Source organism: Carlito syrichta, unplaced genomic scaffold, assembly GCF_000164805.1.
Source record: "Carlito syrichta isolate Samal-C Ts95f unplaced genomic scaffold, Tarsius_syrichta-2.0.1 Scaffold268229, whole genome shotgun sequence".
NCBI classification, from domain to species: domain Eukaryota; kingdom Metazoa; phylum Chordata; class Mammalia; order Primates; family Tarsiidae; genus Carlito; species Carlito syrichta.
In genome coordinates this window covers 430101-448299 of record NW_007212325.1, presented here as the reverse complement: position 1 = coordinate 448299, position 18199 = coordinate 430101, and the positions used below count along the sequence as shown (strand labels likewise).

Here is an 18199-nt window from a genome sequence, read left to right as displayed (position 1 = left end):
GGAGAAAGTCCCAGACTAGCAATCAGTAGATGTTCATCTCACTACTGCAGCTGTGTGACCTCGTGTAAATCATCTAGCCTTGTGAGTCTCAGTTTCCTCCTCTGTAAAATGACAGAATTGTTACCAGTTCCACTCTTATGTAATCAGAAGTAAACAAAAATGATTCCTCCATATACCAAGTAAAACTCTAGAAATTCTAAAAGTTCTACCAAGAAATTGACTACAGTCAACACTAAACAAGAAAAAAGCATTATTTTTAAAAGCACTTATTTTTATGTATTTCTACATTTCAAAAAAAGTTTTTAGACATCCATCATTTGAAACAACAAAGTTTATATTTACCTCTGTGCACTACATCTAGACACTGGGCTAATCATAAGAGCTATTCCAATGCTTCTTGTAGAAAGACCTCAGCATCTGATAAATAAATAATGAACGCAGCTAATGCAAACATAGCACGCATGGAAACCTTGAAATGGATGTGCCTGGGTTGAAAGGCAAGTTTTGGCTGGTTCCCCCACTCAAGGGCGATGTTGTTTTTAATGCAGTTCCAGAAACATTGATTTAGTGCCTACTGTGAGCCACACACTAGTACCAGATGCATGGAAGATAAAGATCGATAAGACAGGTCCCTGGGCTCAGTGGGTGCACAGGCCAGGGCACAAGAAAGACACAGTGAACCCAGCACTTGCTGGTAAGAGCTGGGGTCACAGACAGAAAGTGGGACCAGCGGGATCACTGCAGGGTGATTACCAGGGGTGTCAGGAAGGTTTCCTGAAGCATGTGCATTTGAGCAAGACCTGGAAAGACGGGTTGTCTGCATTTCACAGGTTGAAGGCTCAAGATGGGCAGACGGAGTTCTGGGTAGAGGACACAGCAAAGGCAAGACAAGAGCGTGGAACAACCTGACACCTGCAGAGGCAGTGAGAGACTTAGGGTGCTGGGGTACGGAGTAGTGTTTTTCAGGTTTCAGGTTGTGGGTCATGAAAGCAAGTCAGTGGGTCAAGATGCATTCTTGAAGTAAATATTCTAAAATGAAACAACAGAACAGGATAGCTTAGAGTGCACTGCATGGAGTTAGAGTAAGTGTTGTTTTGTGAAATTTTCCCTTCTCTGTGTGTGTGCGTGTGTCCTGGATCTCAGTAATGTTTTGCTTTGTGTAGGTCAGCCCCTAAAAGTCTGAAGGGCACTATTTGGAGTGCAGGGCGCACAGGGATCTATCCGATCAGCAACCCCAATGCCATCTTCCCAGGAACAAAGTGGGGTGGTAGCAGCAGCTCTCAAGATGAAGCTGAAGATGACAACAGCCTTTCTCCCTCTAGGGGAGGACTTGTGCCAAGGAGGGTCACAGGATGGGTCTGGAGGATGGGGCTCGCAGTCTGGCTAGGTCTGTCTATCCCAACTGCCTTTGAGTGGCAGCCCACACCATGGTCTGGGATAGCAGGAAGGAAAGGGCATGAAAAATGAAAAAAAAAGTTCAACTTCAATGTATGTCTTCAGAATTTTACAATTGGAAAAACCTTTGTGTTTTACAGTCTATTTTAGTATATAAATTACATGTGGTGATGGAGAAGCCACATAAACTTCTCAGTGTTTGTGGCTTTTAAAAGGCTTTGTGCCAGGCTCGGCAGCTCATGCCTGTAATCCCAATACTTTGGAAAGTCAAGGAGGGAGGAGGGAGGCGGGTTTGAGCCCAGAAATTTGAGACTACCCTGAGCAACATAGCAAGACCTCATCACTACTAAAAATTAAAAAATTAACCAGGCACGGTGGTGCACACCTGTAGCCCCAAACTGCTCAGGAGGTTAAGACAGAAGGTTTGTCTGAGTCCTAGAGGTAGAGGCTGCAGTGAGCTGTGATCACATCACTGCACTCCAACCTGGACAACAGAATGAGACCTTGACCAAAAAAAAAAGGCTTTCATCCAGTCCTGAGGGTGACAACACAAATGACTCTCAGCAAAACTCTCCTTGTCCCAAATGTTGTCATTCCTATCTCCTTTGAAAGTCATCTGGCCAGTCCTCATCGAGGGCCCGCCCTGGATCCAGGCGCCATGCATGGCATCAGATCAGGACCACCCAGATGGACTGGTCTCTAGGAAGGAGTCCATGGAGAATGGCAAGATCACGCACGGCCTTCCAAAAGTGGTGACTTGCAAAGGAATATGCCCACGAGTGAGCCATGGCCCGCGTTAGCTCCAGCCCGGTAGGGAAGCCCTGCTCCGGGAGTGGAAAGTACACCAAGACAAGGGATCCTGGTTCTAGATCTTTCTTCTTCATAAACCCATTAACCTTTTGGGGATTCTGTTTTCTTCATATAAGTGACACTACCCACAACTGCTCTTGTATCTTTGAAACCAGAATCTCATGACACAGGAAAAAGGCATGAATTACAACAAGAGGTCTAAGTCTGATTGAAGACAAGGCATGAATATCAACTATGTGTGACAGAAGAGGCTTTTATTTCTTATCTCATGGCATGGTGCTTACTCAAACCTCTAGGAAATACTTCCTTAGGCCCTGGAAGTACTAGCATGGCCTAGTACTTACAGGTATTATATCTCCAGCACATACTACTTATGCTTGGCAGGCAATCATACTCAGTAAATATTTCTTGACTCAAGAGACCAAGAAGTGCTAACAAAAGAAGAGTGAAATATTTATGAAGGAAGATACGGAAAGAAAATGTTGGGGGAAAAAATAGATGGATGACTTGAACGGAATGGAAATAAGGCTTCTGTTCCAAGGGGATGATTTTATCCCTTCAACTAAGTGCTGTTAATCGTGAAGTCAAGGTCTGACCACCTGTCTAGAAAAGTCACCTTAGGTCCCCTCCAGAAAATCGCAGAGGTTTGTGAATGTTGTAATTATTTTGATCCATGTATTAGATTAGATGCGTCAAGTAAAACCATTTTCCTTGAGGGTTGAATTAACCTTATTGACAGTGGACACTGTGGGAATGAACAGGCTATTTGCCAGACCTCCATTCAATGTGTATGGTGCAGAGACGGTGTCAGAATCTTTCCCCTTCTGTTGGGCTGGTCTGTGGAGATGGAAAGAGCAAGCTTGTTTGTAGAGGAGTCATTTTAGCCACAAAATTCCTTTCTCTCATCAAGAAACAGAAAGCAAGTAAGAATGACAGTATAAAATAAAGAAGAAATATTTTAATCGGACACAATCTACTGTGGTCTTACAAAACATCTTCACAATCCTCCTGGCTCAGAAAAAGAGTATCTCTTCAAGCTTTTTCTAGAGCATCCGTAATTACTCCCATTATTCATTCTTGGTGGGTTGGTGGGGGGTGGTGAATGAAATATCGAAATATCTTCTTTGAGGCGGGGCACAGTGACTCATGTCTGTAATTCCAGTACTTTGGGAGGCCAAATTGAGAGGACTGCCTGAGACCAGGCATTCAAGACCAGCCTGGACAACATGGTGAACCTCGTCTCTACAATAAATAAAAAATTAGCTGGGCATGGTATCATGTGCATGTAGTCTTAGCTACTTGAGGGGTTGAGGAGGAAGGACTGCCTGAGCCCAGCAGATCAAGGTTGTGGTAGCAGTGATCATGCCGCTGCACTGCAACCTAGGCAACAGAGTGAGACCCTGGTTCAAAAAAAAGAAGAAAAGAAAACTCTTCTTTGGGGAGACAGGTCCATCACACACTGAGAAGGAAATTGAGTTCCATGCCAGATTCAGCCTAGCTTCCTGCCTCTGTTTCCCTTTTTTCCCCTAGATGAAGGCTGGCCCAGCAGGCACTCAATTTAGACCCAGAAGGGACAGAGCAGTAATAGCCCTGCCAACCATCAGGAACCAGGGATGCTTCTCTCTGCTACCACGCTGCTGTTCCTCCCTGACATCATGCTCAATGCTTATAGCCATGTTCCACCCTGCTCTTGTCCTGTCCCCTGAGCGCAATGTTAGCCCAGGGAGACCTGTATTAGACTTCTGACCCACAAACTGTAAGATAACCAATTTATGTTGTTTTAAGCACTGTTTGTGGTAACTTGTTACAGCAGCAAAAGAAACTAATTGAGGGGAGAATGGGGAGTAAGAACAACAATACTTCATTTATTTCCACACCATAACTCTCTTCTTTCTATGCTTGATCTGGGCTCCCATTCAGGAAAGCTCGAGACCTGTCTTGACAATACCAACTAAGGTCAACTCTGGGTGATGCGAGCAAACCCATATAACTTTCTAGAATCAACAGTTTCACAAAAGAGTAAAGAAGAATCTTAATCTCATGTTCAAGGAGATGACACTGTCCTCATAGGTGACTCCTTTTCTCCTTCTCACCATCCACAGTCACGAGGCAGAAGAGTTTGATAACTGAACACGACTTTACTTTGTTTCCACTTCAACTTCTAAATGAAAAAATAGGATGCTAACAGTTTCCTAGCTCTATAAAGACACACAGTTTACAAATGGTGCTTCCCACCTTTTTTTTGAGTCTAAGACAAAATAGAGTTTCTATATAAAACAATGCTAATCCTGACTAAATAAGAATTTGATGATAGGAAGAATGGGTTCCCCTAACATTCAGTATCTACTTACCTTTAAAAAGTCAAGATGGTACCTTTTGAAATCTATGCAAAATATGCTTGTAGCTAATGGGATAAGAACACAAACACCAACTCAGTGTTTCCTAAATAGAGTAGCCCATTTGAACGTGTATCAAGACCTTTCTGAAATTTGATTTGCATGGGTTGCAATCTTAAAGAGAAGCAGGACATTTTATATCAAGTTTGTAAGTGTGAGATAATCTGAGTAAAGAATTCTCCCTGCTTAAAAAAGACAAATAGACCATATATAGCTACAGAATTTAACTTGACTTTGGCTTATATGCTCAAAAATGCCCTTATCTGTCATCAAGAATGTGTCTATGGGAAACTCATGGCATTAAAAGACCCCAAAATAGAACCATTCAAGATGATAAATTGCTTTGATTATATAAATCTGAGGCCCACTGGAAAGACCAGTTCACTGGAAGTCAAGAATTGCCTAGCTATCCACTTGTAGGACAGTAAGGTTCTATAGACCACCCAGCCAACATAGGCTATCACTGGAAAGACCTCAGTGTATCAAAAGCACAGTGGGCAGGTAAACCAGGCCCCTGGCTTCCTCAGTAACCCAGGAAACAGAGAACATCCTAGTATACAAGTGTCAAAGAGATGCCCCTCCCAGGGCTGCATTTCTATCTTCAAACCTTCTCCAAAATCAACAGAAAGGACAGTCCTATACGCTGTCTTAGGGAGACTCTCACCTATCACTCTTAGTAAATTGTGAGAAAAATAGAAAGGCCTTGAATACCAGATGGATACAGTTTTTCATGAATTTGGTTTCCCACACAATAGGTTTATGAGTCTACTATTAACTATATATATAACAAAGACATGTATGGTAGGGAACTTAAGGGTTTTTAAGGTTAAAGTGAGGGAATAAAGACAGACAGTGAGAGAGGAAACAGGCAATGCCGATCAGGTATGAGGCGGGGAGGCTTAGATCACTGGTTCTCACTACTTTCCCATTGGGACACATGAGATGAAAGATGAACTTCTGCCAAGGGAGAATTGGGATCAGGTGTGATTACAGATGTGTGAACAAGCGGCAACTCCCATCTCTCCTTCTCAAGGAAGCAAACGGGAATGGAGGTGAGGGAGAACTGACCGTGAATCTACCATATCTTTTTTAAAAACTCTCTTCACTACTACAACTTTAGTTCTGTTGGTCACACAAATTGTTGCATACCCCAAACCAATCTCAACACTTCATTTGAGAATTTCTGGTAGTTCCATTTTCCAGTTACTATGGCTGCATAATAAAGCTCCCCAAAAGACAGTAGCTTAAAACAATGACATTATTTTGACCATCATTCTGCAATTTGGGCAGAGTTCATCAGGAATTGCTCATATCTACTCCTACATCTGCTCTGTTTGACTTTTATTGGGATGGCTCAAAAAAGTGGGGGTGGGGGTGTTGGGGATAAGGGCCTGGAATCATGTGAGGCTCCTTCACTCAGTTGGGGGCCTCATAGTCACCCCCATCTCTATGTAGTCTAAACTCCCTCTACATGATCTCGGTATTATGGGGGTGTCCAGGTATCTAGACTTCTCATAAGGAAGCTCAGGGCTCCAGTGCATGCCCCGAGTGAAAGAGAGAAGCAGTGGATGCCTTATCACGTTTCCCATCCCAACCTTGGAAATCACACAGCATCATTTTCACCACATTCTATTCTTATGTGGGCTGGCCTATATTCAAGAGGAGAGGAATTAGACTCCGCCTTTTTTGTGGGAAGAGTGTCAAATAATTTGTGAAAACATTTGAACACCAGTACATGAAGTATGGAAACAGAGAGGAAGAATGCAGCCGCAGAGAGACTAAAGTAAGGGGTTAGTAGGGTAGGGTGACTGAAGGTACGTGAAGAATGGTGAAAGGGAGAACATTTCCAGACTAGTTCTGAGTCCCGGAACGTGTGCTTTATTGAGAGCAGTAGGGCCCTGAATGTCTGTTCAGAAGAAGCTGCAAGGCATTCCATTTTCAATGACTTGCTTTCTGGAAGTCAGAGGACACCTGGGCAGAGATCAGTCAGGCAAGAGGAAATGCAAGACCGGAGGTGGGTGCTCTAACCAGGGGACAGAGAAAGAGAGAAGAAAGTCACATCTGAGAAGGCCAAAGTGAGTATCACAACCAGGCAAACTTGCTTGAGAAAGCAAGGCAGGCAGAAGAGGAATAAACAAAGAAACTTCTGAGCAGGAAGGAGGGGACAGATATAATACAGGAGAAAAAGAAACAAGTGAAGGTAAGTGGAAGAGGAACATCCTAGAAGATCAAGGAAGAACACGTTTCAAAAAAAAGAGAAGGAAGTCATGGAGACATAGACCACTGAGAGAAAGGGGAAAATGAAGACTGAGAAAGACACCAAACTTTGTCAGGGAAGTAGCCAGCAACACACATGGAAGGGGCCCATTTTATCTCTACGATTAGTACAAGGAAAAGCAATCATTTCTCAGCAAGTAGAACTAATGACTCAAATAGACTCTGGTATTTTGTGTCAAAATAAGCTGTTGCCCTATATTTGTGAAAAGTGCCTGAAAACCACCAAAAGATAGCAGACTTCTGGAGCTTAAATTCCTTCCCAAGTGAGTTAAATCACCATTTTTCCACCGATAAGACTATCTCAGGGCAAGTCATGTCCAGCCCAGTGGACCGTTGGCCACGCCCTCCTCTATCAGCCACCTTGCTGGGTGGGTCACATTCTGAAAGCTTTCAACAGCAATGCCAGTTCCCGTGGGACTGAAGTCGGCAATTTAAAAAATCTAGTTTGAAGATGTATGAAAATTATTATAATCCTATTTCTAAATGGTGTGCTGAAATGTGCTTACATGGTTCTAAAATAAAAAAGTCCCAATACAGTTTAAAGCAAGTCTACTGCAAAAATCTCTAGAAGGGGAAAGAGAAGTTTATTCTAATGGTATGTTAGCTTCAGCTCTGAAGGGACAAGGAAGTAGAAGTAAAATTAGGCTTAAATTGAAGATAATATGACTTCTACAGATTAGAGGAATGGTGTCCAAGGAAAGGGAAACACACACAGATAGACAGAGCTGTCATCTTTCCCTTCATTTCTACATTCAATCACGGCAGAGGAAGCAATTTTCTATCTCATGTAGTGCACCAGGGACTGTAGAGTCTAAAAGAGCTGAGGGTTGGTTGGTTCAACCAGAAGCTTCTTCTGCCAAGGCTGCAACTAAAGCTACCCACATGAGAAGATCCCACACATGAGGGCCTGTATATGCGTTAGGCATGAGATCAGAGAAGAGCTTCAAAACACAAAGGATTATAAGTGACAGAGAAAAAAAAGTTAAGCTCTCTTTTAAAATCAGAGAAAAACTGGCATCAAATTAAATGAGCAGATGAAGATTTCTGATAGAATACCTCACTTATCATAAGAGTGTATATATTTCTATAAGCCATTGCTCTTAACTATATATGACATCAACGATCAGTTGATAGTTAGGATTCGTCATTTTGATAAATATTTTAATATTACCTAAAAGTTACTGAATCTCATGCTAAGCTGTCTCTTACTTATCTAGGCCTAAGCATTTGGGTCTGGATGTCACAGTTATTGCCAGGACACATATAAGAAGTTCAAAATCTGTGAAATGGAAGCATTATAAAATGTCAAACACCAAGAGTCAGTAAGTAGTCAAATAAAAAAAGATTTAAAAGTACATGAGGAAGAAACTGAGCATATTTACACAAATCAAATGTTACAGCAGAAAAAATGAATTACATATATATGCAACAACATAAATGAATCTGAGAAATACTGTATTAAGCTTTTAAAAATCGCAAGTTGAAAGTTGTGAGAGCAATCACTCCCACTCCAAAAATGAGAACAAGCCAGATTAGCTACAAAAGCATAGTTTTTAAAATCTGTCAGAGAGCTGAGAATGCAAAGAAGCCTAAATGTGTCAAGTCCTTCTGAAGAGAAAAAAGGCCAACAGCTGCTTCCTTCCCTAGCAAAGCAGCAGGAAGAACAAAAATCCACCATAGACAGGAGTGAGGAAAAACCAGCTAAATTTTTAACCAACATTAATGGCCATATGCGGACTGCAATATGGATTAGAATTCCAAGCAGTCCTAGCCACAGAGTAAGTCTGTACCACCAGCCAACTCCTTCCCATTAATCTTCACCAAACACACAAGTCTATCCCAAAGGCTGGGGGTAGGGAAGAAGAGTCAAGAACACCTGTCCTGAGGCCTATGGGACCTACCTTCAGGGTATGGTATAAAAGGATCAGAGCATAAAAACTGAGCAAGTTATTCTGAGACACTCCAGACCTTTACCTAGGTCACTACAATAGCCCTCCAAAAGCTGGAGCAGAACAGTGGAACAGAGATGTCCTGAGGTATAGAAAGCTGAGAAAGATTATTCCACAGTGACACAAAAACCTGGCAGTCAGGTTGAAAAATAGAGAGAAATTTTCCAAAGTTTGGAAAACTGGTGCTGGGCTTAAGCATAAAGAAGTCTTCAGACTTCTTTTGTGATAATCTCAAGCCCTGCTAAAGAGAAAAGTCCAATTCTGTCCTCAAAAACATTTGAAGTCAGTGATGAAATTAATTTAACTAAAGCTTCCCCAAAGCCTAGATCTATTTCAATTGCAAATTAAATGAACTCAGTCCATACACTAATGGCCTGGAAAAAGAATGTAAATTACAGACCTTATAGTTCTTTTTACACACAATTTCTGCCATATAAAAAAAATCACAAGGCACACCGAGAAGAAAATATAACTCAAAATCAAGAGAAAAAAACAGCCAAAAGAAGCAGACTAAGTGATAATATGGACGTTGGAATTATTAGACAAGAACTTGAAAATAACTACAAAAAATATTCTAAAGCATCTATTTGAAAAATATGAACGTGAACAGATGGAGAATCTCAGCAAAAGAATGGAAACTTTAAAAATTTAATGTAGAAATGCTCAAAATTTTTAAAAAATACATAAAAATGGCTTAACATTGAAAGAACAATAAACTTGAATACAGACCAACAGGAATTATCCAAACTAAAAACAAAGAGTAAAAAAAAAAAGAGTTAAAAAAGGATGAAATAAAGTATCTAAGATGTATGTGACTGTATTAGGTAGTATCATATATAAATAATTGGAGTTCCAGGGACAGAAAGAAAAGGAGAAAAAACAGGTGAAGAAAGTTGATGAAATTTTCCAAAACTGATGAAAGGTATCTAGCCACAGATCCAATAAGCTTGCCCAACTCCAAGCAGGTATAGAGAAAACCACATATGGGCATGTCATATTTCAATTACTGAAAAAGAAGATAAAGAGAAAAGCAGCTGGAAAAATATCACACATGAAATATGGGGAGAAATGCTAAAAAAAACCCAAAAAACAAAAAAAAACTAATCTCCTCAGAAATAAAAGAGGTCATAAGACAAGGGCCAACATCATCAAAGGTTTGATAGAAAAAGGAAACTGTGGCCTGACGTGGTGGCTTAAGCCTGTAATCCCAGCACTTTGGGAGGCCGAGGTGAAAGGATTGCCTGAGCCCACGGATTGGAGAACAGCCTGGGCAACTTGGTGAGACCTCATCTCTACAATAAGTCAAAAAATTAGCCAAGCATGGTAGTGTGGGCCTGTAGTTCAGGCTACTTGGAAGGCTGAGGTGGTAGGATCACCTGAGCCCAGCAGGTCAACGCTGGGTTGACTGTGAGCATGCCACTGCACTCCAGCCTAGGTGATGGAATGATACTCCAACTCAAAAAAAAAAGAAAAAAGAAACTGTCAACCTTGAATTCTACATCCAGTAAAAATATCCTTTAAAAATAAAGGCAAACAAACTTTTTCAGAAAAAGCGAAAACTAAGAAAATTTATCAATAGTAGATCTGCATATAAGAAATGTTAAAAGAAGTACTTTAAGACAAAGGGAAAGGATATAGATGGAAGAAATTAAGAATACAAGAAATGGTAAATAGGTAAAGATAAATACAAAAGTCCATTTAAAATTATCTCTACATATGCACATTTTATATATATACATATATATGCATATATGTATATATTTTCTATTTTATATACATTTTGTCTTAAAAGTACTTTATATACTTTATATATTTATTTATATTTCTTTTAAATACTATTAACCGCTTTAAAAGAATAACATTCCTGGGTTTATAGTATACATAGATATAAAATAATGATGATAAGAGTACAGAGAGTGGGAGGAGTAAATGCAATTATTGTGTTTTTAAGTTCCTTGCATTATTTATTATTATCTGCATAAATAATAACACTATTTTTGGAGGTAGACTGCAAAAGGTTAAAGATGCATATCATAATCTTTTAATCAACTACTAAAAATAGCACAAAAAACACAGTCCAAAATATTTTTAAAGATGATATAATGGAATACTAAAAATATGCAATTCACCTGAAGGAAGGGAGAGGGTGGAAGAGAGAAACAAAATGAATGTTAGATAAATAGAAAACAATTACCAAGATGATAAATTTAAACCCAACAACATTGGGGAAAATGGCAATATTTGAATATGGAATGTTGTATCTATGTAGTTTTCTAAAATTGATATTACTATGTGTTTATATAAAAGAACATCCTTTTTCTTAAGAATTACATGCAGAAGTATTTGGCCATAAATGGGCCTGATGTTTGCAACTTACTCTTCGGTGTTTAGAGGAAAAAACATAACAGCAAAATTGACAGAAAATAGCAAAAATTATGGAACTACATTAACAATTGATGAATCTACATAAAGCGCATACAGAGTTTAAGTTATTGCTGCAATTCTTCTGGAAGTTTGAAATCATTTCAAGATTAAAAAAGTTATACCATCTGCAGAATTAAATATATTCATGAATAGACTACTTTAAATACTATGCTATGATGTTGTCTTATGTTAAATACATATTAAATCAATATTATCACTTTTCGAAAAGACGATGTATGCTATGGTCCCATATTTATAAAGAAAAATAAACCAAATTAAATTACCAATTAAATAATTGCTTGGGATTGCATACATTCAAAACCCTTGAGAGGGCAAAAGGCAAGGCACTGATAATGACCAAGCTCAGACCCTCAGGGAGGGGCAGGGAGATGGCCCCCCACAGCAGCTCAGAGAATCCCAGCAGATTCAAAAGTACCAGTATTGATGTGGTTCTTGAGTTGGGTGGTAGTTTCTTGGGTTCTCTTTATAGTATTTTATTTCAAAACTTGCACATGTTACATATAATCTTCTGTGTGAATCTAATATTACATTTTTTGAAAGGTGGAAATTGAGGAGATAGACAATCTTATCCAGCTTATAAAAATAAGTTTGAACTGGGACAAACCTTTATATTTGATAAAGAACTAAATAAAAGCATTAAGTTGGTTCCCAAGTCTTACCTGAACCAACTGACATTAAATCCAAATTCCTGGATGTAATTAATTAAGTATCTTCTGACCACCACTGTTTTCGCTTTCTAACAACCTCAGCTACAAAAAAAAAGCACTTCCTTGAAACCCTTAATTTAAATTCTCTTGCTAAGACATAATAACTCTTCCATGAATAAATTATGTGCAACATTGTACTGTGGAAGAAAAAAATCTCTAGGATATGCAGATATGGCCCATTAAATAATTAACCATCACTGCCCTATTATAAGAACCTACAGGAGTCCTTTCTGCACAATTTGGTAGCACTTCCCACTAGCTGAAAGAGAACACAATCAAACATGAGAAGTCAGTAGGATCCTAAAGGGCTTTATTAGATAAATTCAAGTGTCCAAAGTGAAGACCCTATAAAGTAAGAAATTATTCTAGGCGCTGTTGGTTGTTAGGTACCATTCATATATATCACAGAGTGCTTTATTTGCCTAAAGCATTTAGATTTAGTTCAAAAATATAGAAATACTAGAAAGAAGTCTTGTTAGCCAAGAGAACATCCCAACTCTAACACTAGTTTTCTAAGAAACTATGAAAATCTTTTTCTTCTGCTTTAATTAACACATTTGCAAAGGGATGATACTTGATTCTGAATTCAGAAGAATTACATCAAATAACCAAATTTTCTGAGGCAAATGTGAGTATAAGACATTATTAATTATAAACTTTATTAATGTACACAACTTTACAAAATGCAGAAACTGCAGCACAAGAAAGTTATTTGCCAGAGTGTTTTAATATTACCATTACTTCATTAGACAGCAAATATTTACTGAGAGCCTGCTGTGTACTAGGTACTATTCCAAGTACCCGGGATTCAGCTGTGAACAAAACTAATGTAGTCTCTACCCTTATGGAACTGACAGGTGTGGATCACATACACAAATGAAGGGGTCAGTGCTTTCACATCAAGAGGTCATTAATAAGGTTTTGGAGTCACCTAAAATCCTCGTGGAACCACAGTGGGTGATATACGTCTTTGGCTCCGTCTACTATGTTAGTAGGGTCAGTGGTAAGGGCCTGATGGTCACCTACTAACATCTACATCAATGTCATGGTGTTCTATGATGCATAATTTGGCCAACATTTGGAAAAACCTGATGGGACCTTTTGTAAACGTTTTCTGAGATGCTGGAAAACCTGATGCAGTTCTGCACAGGAGAGCTGAGACTAGATGGAGTTCTTATATGCTATCAGGAAAACAACTTCTACTAGAAAATAAAAGTTACCCGTCACTAATGGGGACATTGTTATTGGAAATGATGCTTTTATTGACAGGGGACAGCCCCATATTCCATCTTCAAATCTAACATGACTCAAATCCTATTGACTCCCAATTATTCATCATTTATTTCAGTCGGGACTAGCTAAATTTTTTTAAAAGAAGAAAAAATGAAGGAGGGCAGAGAGGGAAGGAAGGGGGGAAAGAGGGAAAGCGGATGGGAGGATAAGAGAGATAAAAAAATATAGCTCTTAAAGAAAATCTTCAATGGACTTCTAGTGATGAGAAATCTGAGAATGTTCCCACATGCTCAAGTATTTGAGCCCCAGTAACACCTCCAGACTTGTCTGTGGTGACAGTGTAGAATTGGGAGACACAGTTAGACCCAAGATCTAAGCAGACACCCCACCCAACCCCATATGATGCTGCTGAATGTCACCCAGCCTCAGGCAGTTCCTTCTGCCCCTGTGAGTAAAAGACTACGAAATTTTGTTATCTCGGGACCAAAGATTTTTATTTTCAAAATTTCAACTATAAACAAAAACAGGCTGTGTGTGTGTGTGTGTGTGTGTGTGTGTGTGTGTGTGTGTGTGTGTGTGTGTGTGTGTAGGAGAGAAAGAGAGAAGGAGATTGTCAATGTTCACTGATCTTGTCAAATTCCACTTCTGGGGATGTGAGAATGAGGACACGGCATACAGAGCCTTTGATGAGACGCTTAATAACCGTGAGGAGTGCTGAGATGTCTTGACACAACCACAATCAGTTCTGCTCCCTTCCCTTAAACAAAGCTAGGAAGTGCTGTCACTTGTCATCAGTACTCCATACGGTACATAAAGATGCCAACAGATAAGCAGTCCTTCCCTACTTGAAAAAGAGTACAGTGCTACATCTGGTTGCTTCTAGTAGCTTTCTCTACCGTCTTCACTATTCTGGAATGGTGGCTCCAAAAATGGAAATGAACTCCAGAGTCTGGATAAGGATGGGTCCCCAGAAGGAGCAAGAGCTCCTCGGACTTGTACAAAAGGACTTTATTTTAAGGGAAGACAACACAGCTCTGCGTTTCTTCAGCCCTGATATGCTATCATGGTCACACTTGCATTCCCCCTTCTTCAAGATGCTCTCAGAAAAGGGTAACCAGAGTCGCTAGGAGCCAACTTCAAATGGTAGTAATATATACCATTTATCGAGCATTTACTATGTACCAGATCCTGTACTAAGTATACTGTTCCACTTAACCTATACAACATTTAAAAGTTCTATATTATTAATCTCATTTTACTGGGAAACTGAGGCTTAAAAAAAAGACAAATCATTTGCCCTGGGTCATTCAGCTCATAAGAATCTTAGGGTGTGTCCCTCCAAAATCCATGCCTTTAGCCAGTATTTACTATACTTGGAGGAGAAGCAGGACAATTTGTCAGAAGGAGCCCTGGGTTTGCATTCAGAGCCTTTGCACTAATTAGTTGTGTGATCTTTAACTTCAACAAGCCTCTGTCACTTTGTCTTCAATGTTGGAATAATCCCTGCCTTTCTCCAGGGATTGAAGACAGTCTCAACACTTGTTGCTAAACTCCAACAAGTTCATTTCTCTTGCCAAATTTCCTTGTCCATCTCTTCAAGGTCAGGAACGAGAAGTTCAGTAAGATACAGACGGTCTAAAACTAAATTTAGAAGTTATGTTTTTCCCTTCACATTTTTAAATTTGCTTTTGTGTAACTGTTTGGGGAAATATGGATTCTAATAACTGACAATGAATTCTACTAACACTAAAAGCTATCAAGGTCGGGTGCGGTGGCTCAAGCCTGTAATCCCAGTACTTTGGGAGGCCGATGTTAGGGGATTGCCTGAGCCCACAAGTTCAAGAACATCCTGGGCAACTTGGCAAGACCTCATCTCTACAATACATCAAAAAATTAGCTGGGGTGGTAGCATATGCCTATATTTCCCACTACTTGGAAGGCTGAGGCAGAAGGATCTCCTGAGCCCTGCAGTTCAACACTGGGGTAGCCATGAGCATGCCACTGCACTCCAGCGTGGGTGAAGGAGTGAGACTCCAACTCAAAAACAAAAAACTATCAAGACATGAAATTACTCAACCAAAATAGGGGATCACACAGTATGTGCTCAATAAATAACTAAAGGAAGGCCAGAAAACGGGCTAGCAGGCAACTGACAACACTGGCCTTTCCTCTGGATCTTGCTTAGTGATTAGCAAGATAGTTGCTATTCACTTCCTATGCATGGGGTTAATTGGTTCTTTGAGTTGCTAGCAAATTAATTTGCTCAAAGTTATTTAATTTCACTCTATCAACGATGAAAAAAGAACTGAAAAGCAACGCAGTGATAAATAGTCTTAACTAAACCATAATATGCCATAGTTTGAACAGCCTCTGATTTTTCTCAGCTGCTAGACGGGCCTCTTATGTTCTTGAAATTCCAAATTACTTAGTTGAAGCAACACACACACACACACACACACACACACACACACACACACACACACACTCCTACAGAGCTGATATAAAAAAAGACACTGCAAGTAGTAGCTAATAAAATCCCAGCACACATTTATTCCTCCAGCCATCAGCTAACACAACACTGACGCAGAAAAGGATGCCTAACAACCTGCTAGTGAGGACTTTGGGGAGCTCTTGGAAAGACACACACAGAGATCAAGCAATGAAAATAAATTTATGATGGTGTGGTGAGAAGCTGTTTGAATGAAGAAAATAAAAGATAGTAAGTCATAACCGGAAGATCCCTAGCCATACAGTGTAGATGTGGAAATACATAGAAAATGAAATATTCATCATCCTACACGAAACGCACTTGTAGCTGAAGTTCTGTAACAGAATCACAGAATTAACCAATTTTTCTCCACTCTTAAAATCGCTAAGAAGAGCAAAAATGCTAATACGGATCTGTTTCAAAACTTTTTTTTTTAAACATTGGGAACATTAGTGAACATTCTTCAACCATAGGCCATCTGTAACTAAAGTCATCATGACAAAGATGACATTTCTGTTAAATCAAATGGTGTCACCATTCCAAACGTCCCCAGAACAAGCCTCTGTGCCCCTTCCTCTGATTCCACAGATCTGCAAGAACCCGAGGCTGGCTCTAGACCGGGACTTCCAGGAGCAAGAGCAGCATGAGCGCAGCATGTCTCCTTGCTGCTAGGAATGCCCATTCACACCCTTCTCCTCCCGTCCACAGTTCCCTCGACAGACTCCACCAGCTAGTCTCAAACATGGACAAAAGTTAAACTTCTAGGTGACAACTGGGAAAATCAGACACAGTCAGAAACGGGGGAGAGAAGATGTGTGTGAGAAAGACTGGGGGCAAGGAGAGGGTTAGCTTAAATCTGAGATCTCTCTCCTCACCTGTTCTCAGTACTATTTAAACTAATCATCATAGCACAGTGTTCAGATACAAAACAATTCCCCACAGAGAGTCAGAGGGTTTTGACTGAAAAGTATTACATTTTCAAGAGAGATCATTCATTTCCAATTGAGATGGTATTTCGAAGAGCAAACGCCAGGTACAAAATTGGACCCTATTAATACTCATTAGAAACAAAAGCAAATAAGCACAACATTTAATTAAACTTACTCAACAGAAGCAAGTGAAGAGAGAGGAAGTACCATGTCCCACAATATGGGAAGCCTACAGAACTCCCTGTTAATGTATTGCTTTTTTTTTTTTTAATTCTGAGAGGAAAAAAAGTAACTACAACTTCCATTGAGCACTGGATACCTGGAATTACATATGAAGTTGCACACCAAATGCTGAACCCAATAAGAGCAACTGAAGTTGACTTGGAATGTGGTTAAACGGCTTTATCTAATGACCATTAATAAATAAGATCTTTCATTAGTTGGCAGGAGGATAGTTGCTACTGGCCAATTTGATTTTCCTGAAAATGGTGAAGACTCACATGCACTTATTTTCCCCATGGAATCCCTAAAGGCCAAAAGTATTGCTCCTGGAATCAGAAATGGCCATGGAATGTCATCCTTTCCCTTCACAGGCCTCAGGTCTCCTTTCACGTGTTCCCACATTGTTTGTTTTGGATACTTTTTTATTGAAACTTTTTTGAAAGTGAAGAGTCTAGAAACCTCATGGTAAATCAGAAACTGTTCATCAAGAGTGAACATGTAAGGAGCCTGAAAAATGAAATTACCCCTTCAGGGCACATTGGGTAGCCTACACTCTGAAACCTAAAATAACCAAGGGTCCTCATTATACGGTGAAGTTATATGGAAGATTTAATCAACTGAGCTTAAGACAATGCCCTACATCTTGTTAGCAAGAAAAAAAAAAGTCAGTTCTATTGATCCCTGACTTAGACATCTACCCCATCCCCCCCATGGTAGGCTACATCTGGGCTGATTCGCTGGTTTCCCCAAACTCGGTAGAGAGAGCACCAAAGGTCAGGGGCCGGCGGCTTCACCTGCCAGGTCCTACCCAGGCTTGGAGCAGCAAGGCCCGACACACCTCACAAGTGTCCCCTCTTCCCTCCCTACTCCCAGGGGCCCGGCGTTATCTCTGGGGACTGGAAAGCACACAGACCTTCAAAAGAAAAAGAGGGAGAGCGGGCTGGCATTATATAACAACATACAGTCGATAGGGCTTCTAGAAAGCGAAAGCAGGCAGAGGAGGGACAGAGGGCAGGGGAGGCGAGGGGAGCGCGGCGTCGGGGGAGCTGCCGCCGCCACTTACTCGAAGGCGAAGAAGAGTCCGCTGGTGACCAGGATGAGGATGAGAGTCAGGTAGAAGACGCCCGTCTGCCGGGCCATCATGATCCTCCCGTTGCAAAAGAACTTGTTTCTTCCCGGGAACACCTCCCATTTCCTCCGGGCCGCGATTTTCTTCTTCTTGTGGGGCGACTCCATGGGGGAGGAGCTGTGGGTGCTGATCTGACTGTACTCGCAGTCTTTCATGGGCCCGCCGCCGCCGGGAGGCATCCACCAGGGCAGCCGGCTGGGGGCGCACACCCCCAGGAGC

At 40.6% G+C, this 18199-nt stretch overlaps 1 protein-coding gene across 1 annotated transcript in view; it reads right to left on the bottom strand.

The window, feature by feature from the left end:
• The window catches only part of LOC103254066 (probable palmitoyltransferase ZDHHC14), a gene marked incomplete at its 3' end in the record, with an annotated part of 217691 nt that extends 199510 nt beyond the window's left edge, over window positions 1-18181 (bottom strand). The window contains exon 1 of the mRNA XM_008052230.2: window positions 17915-18181. Within this exon, the coding sequence (XP_008050421.1) occupies window positions 17915-18159 (245 nt within the window). The remainder of the gene's footprint in view (window positions 1-17914) is intronic.
• Window positions 18182-18199: the final 18 nt, after the last annotated feature.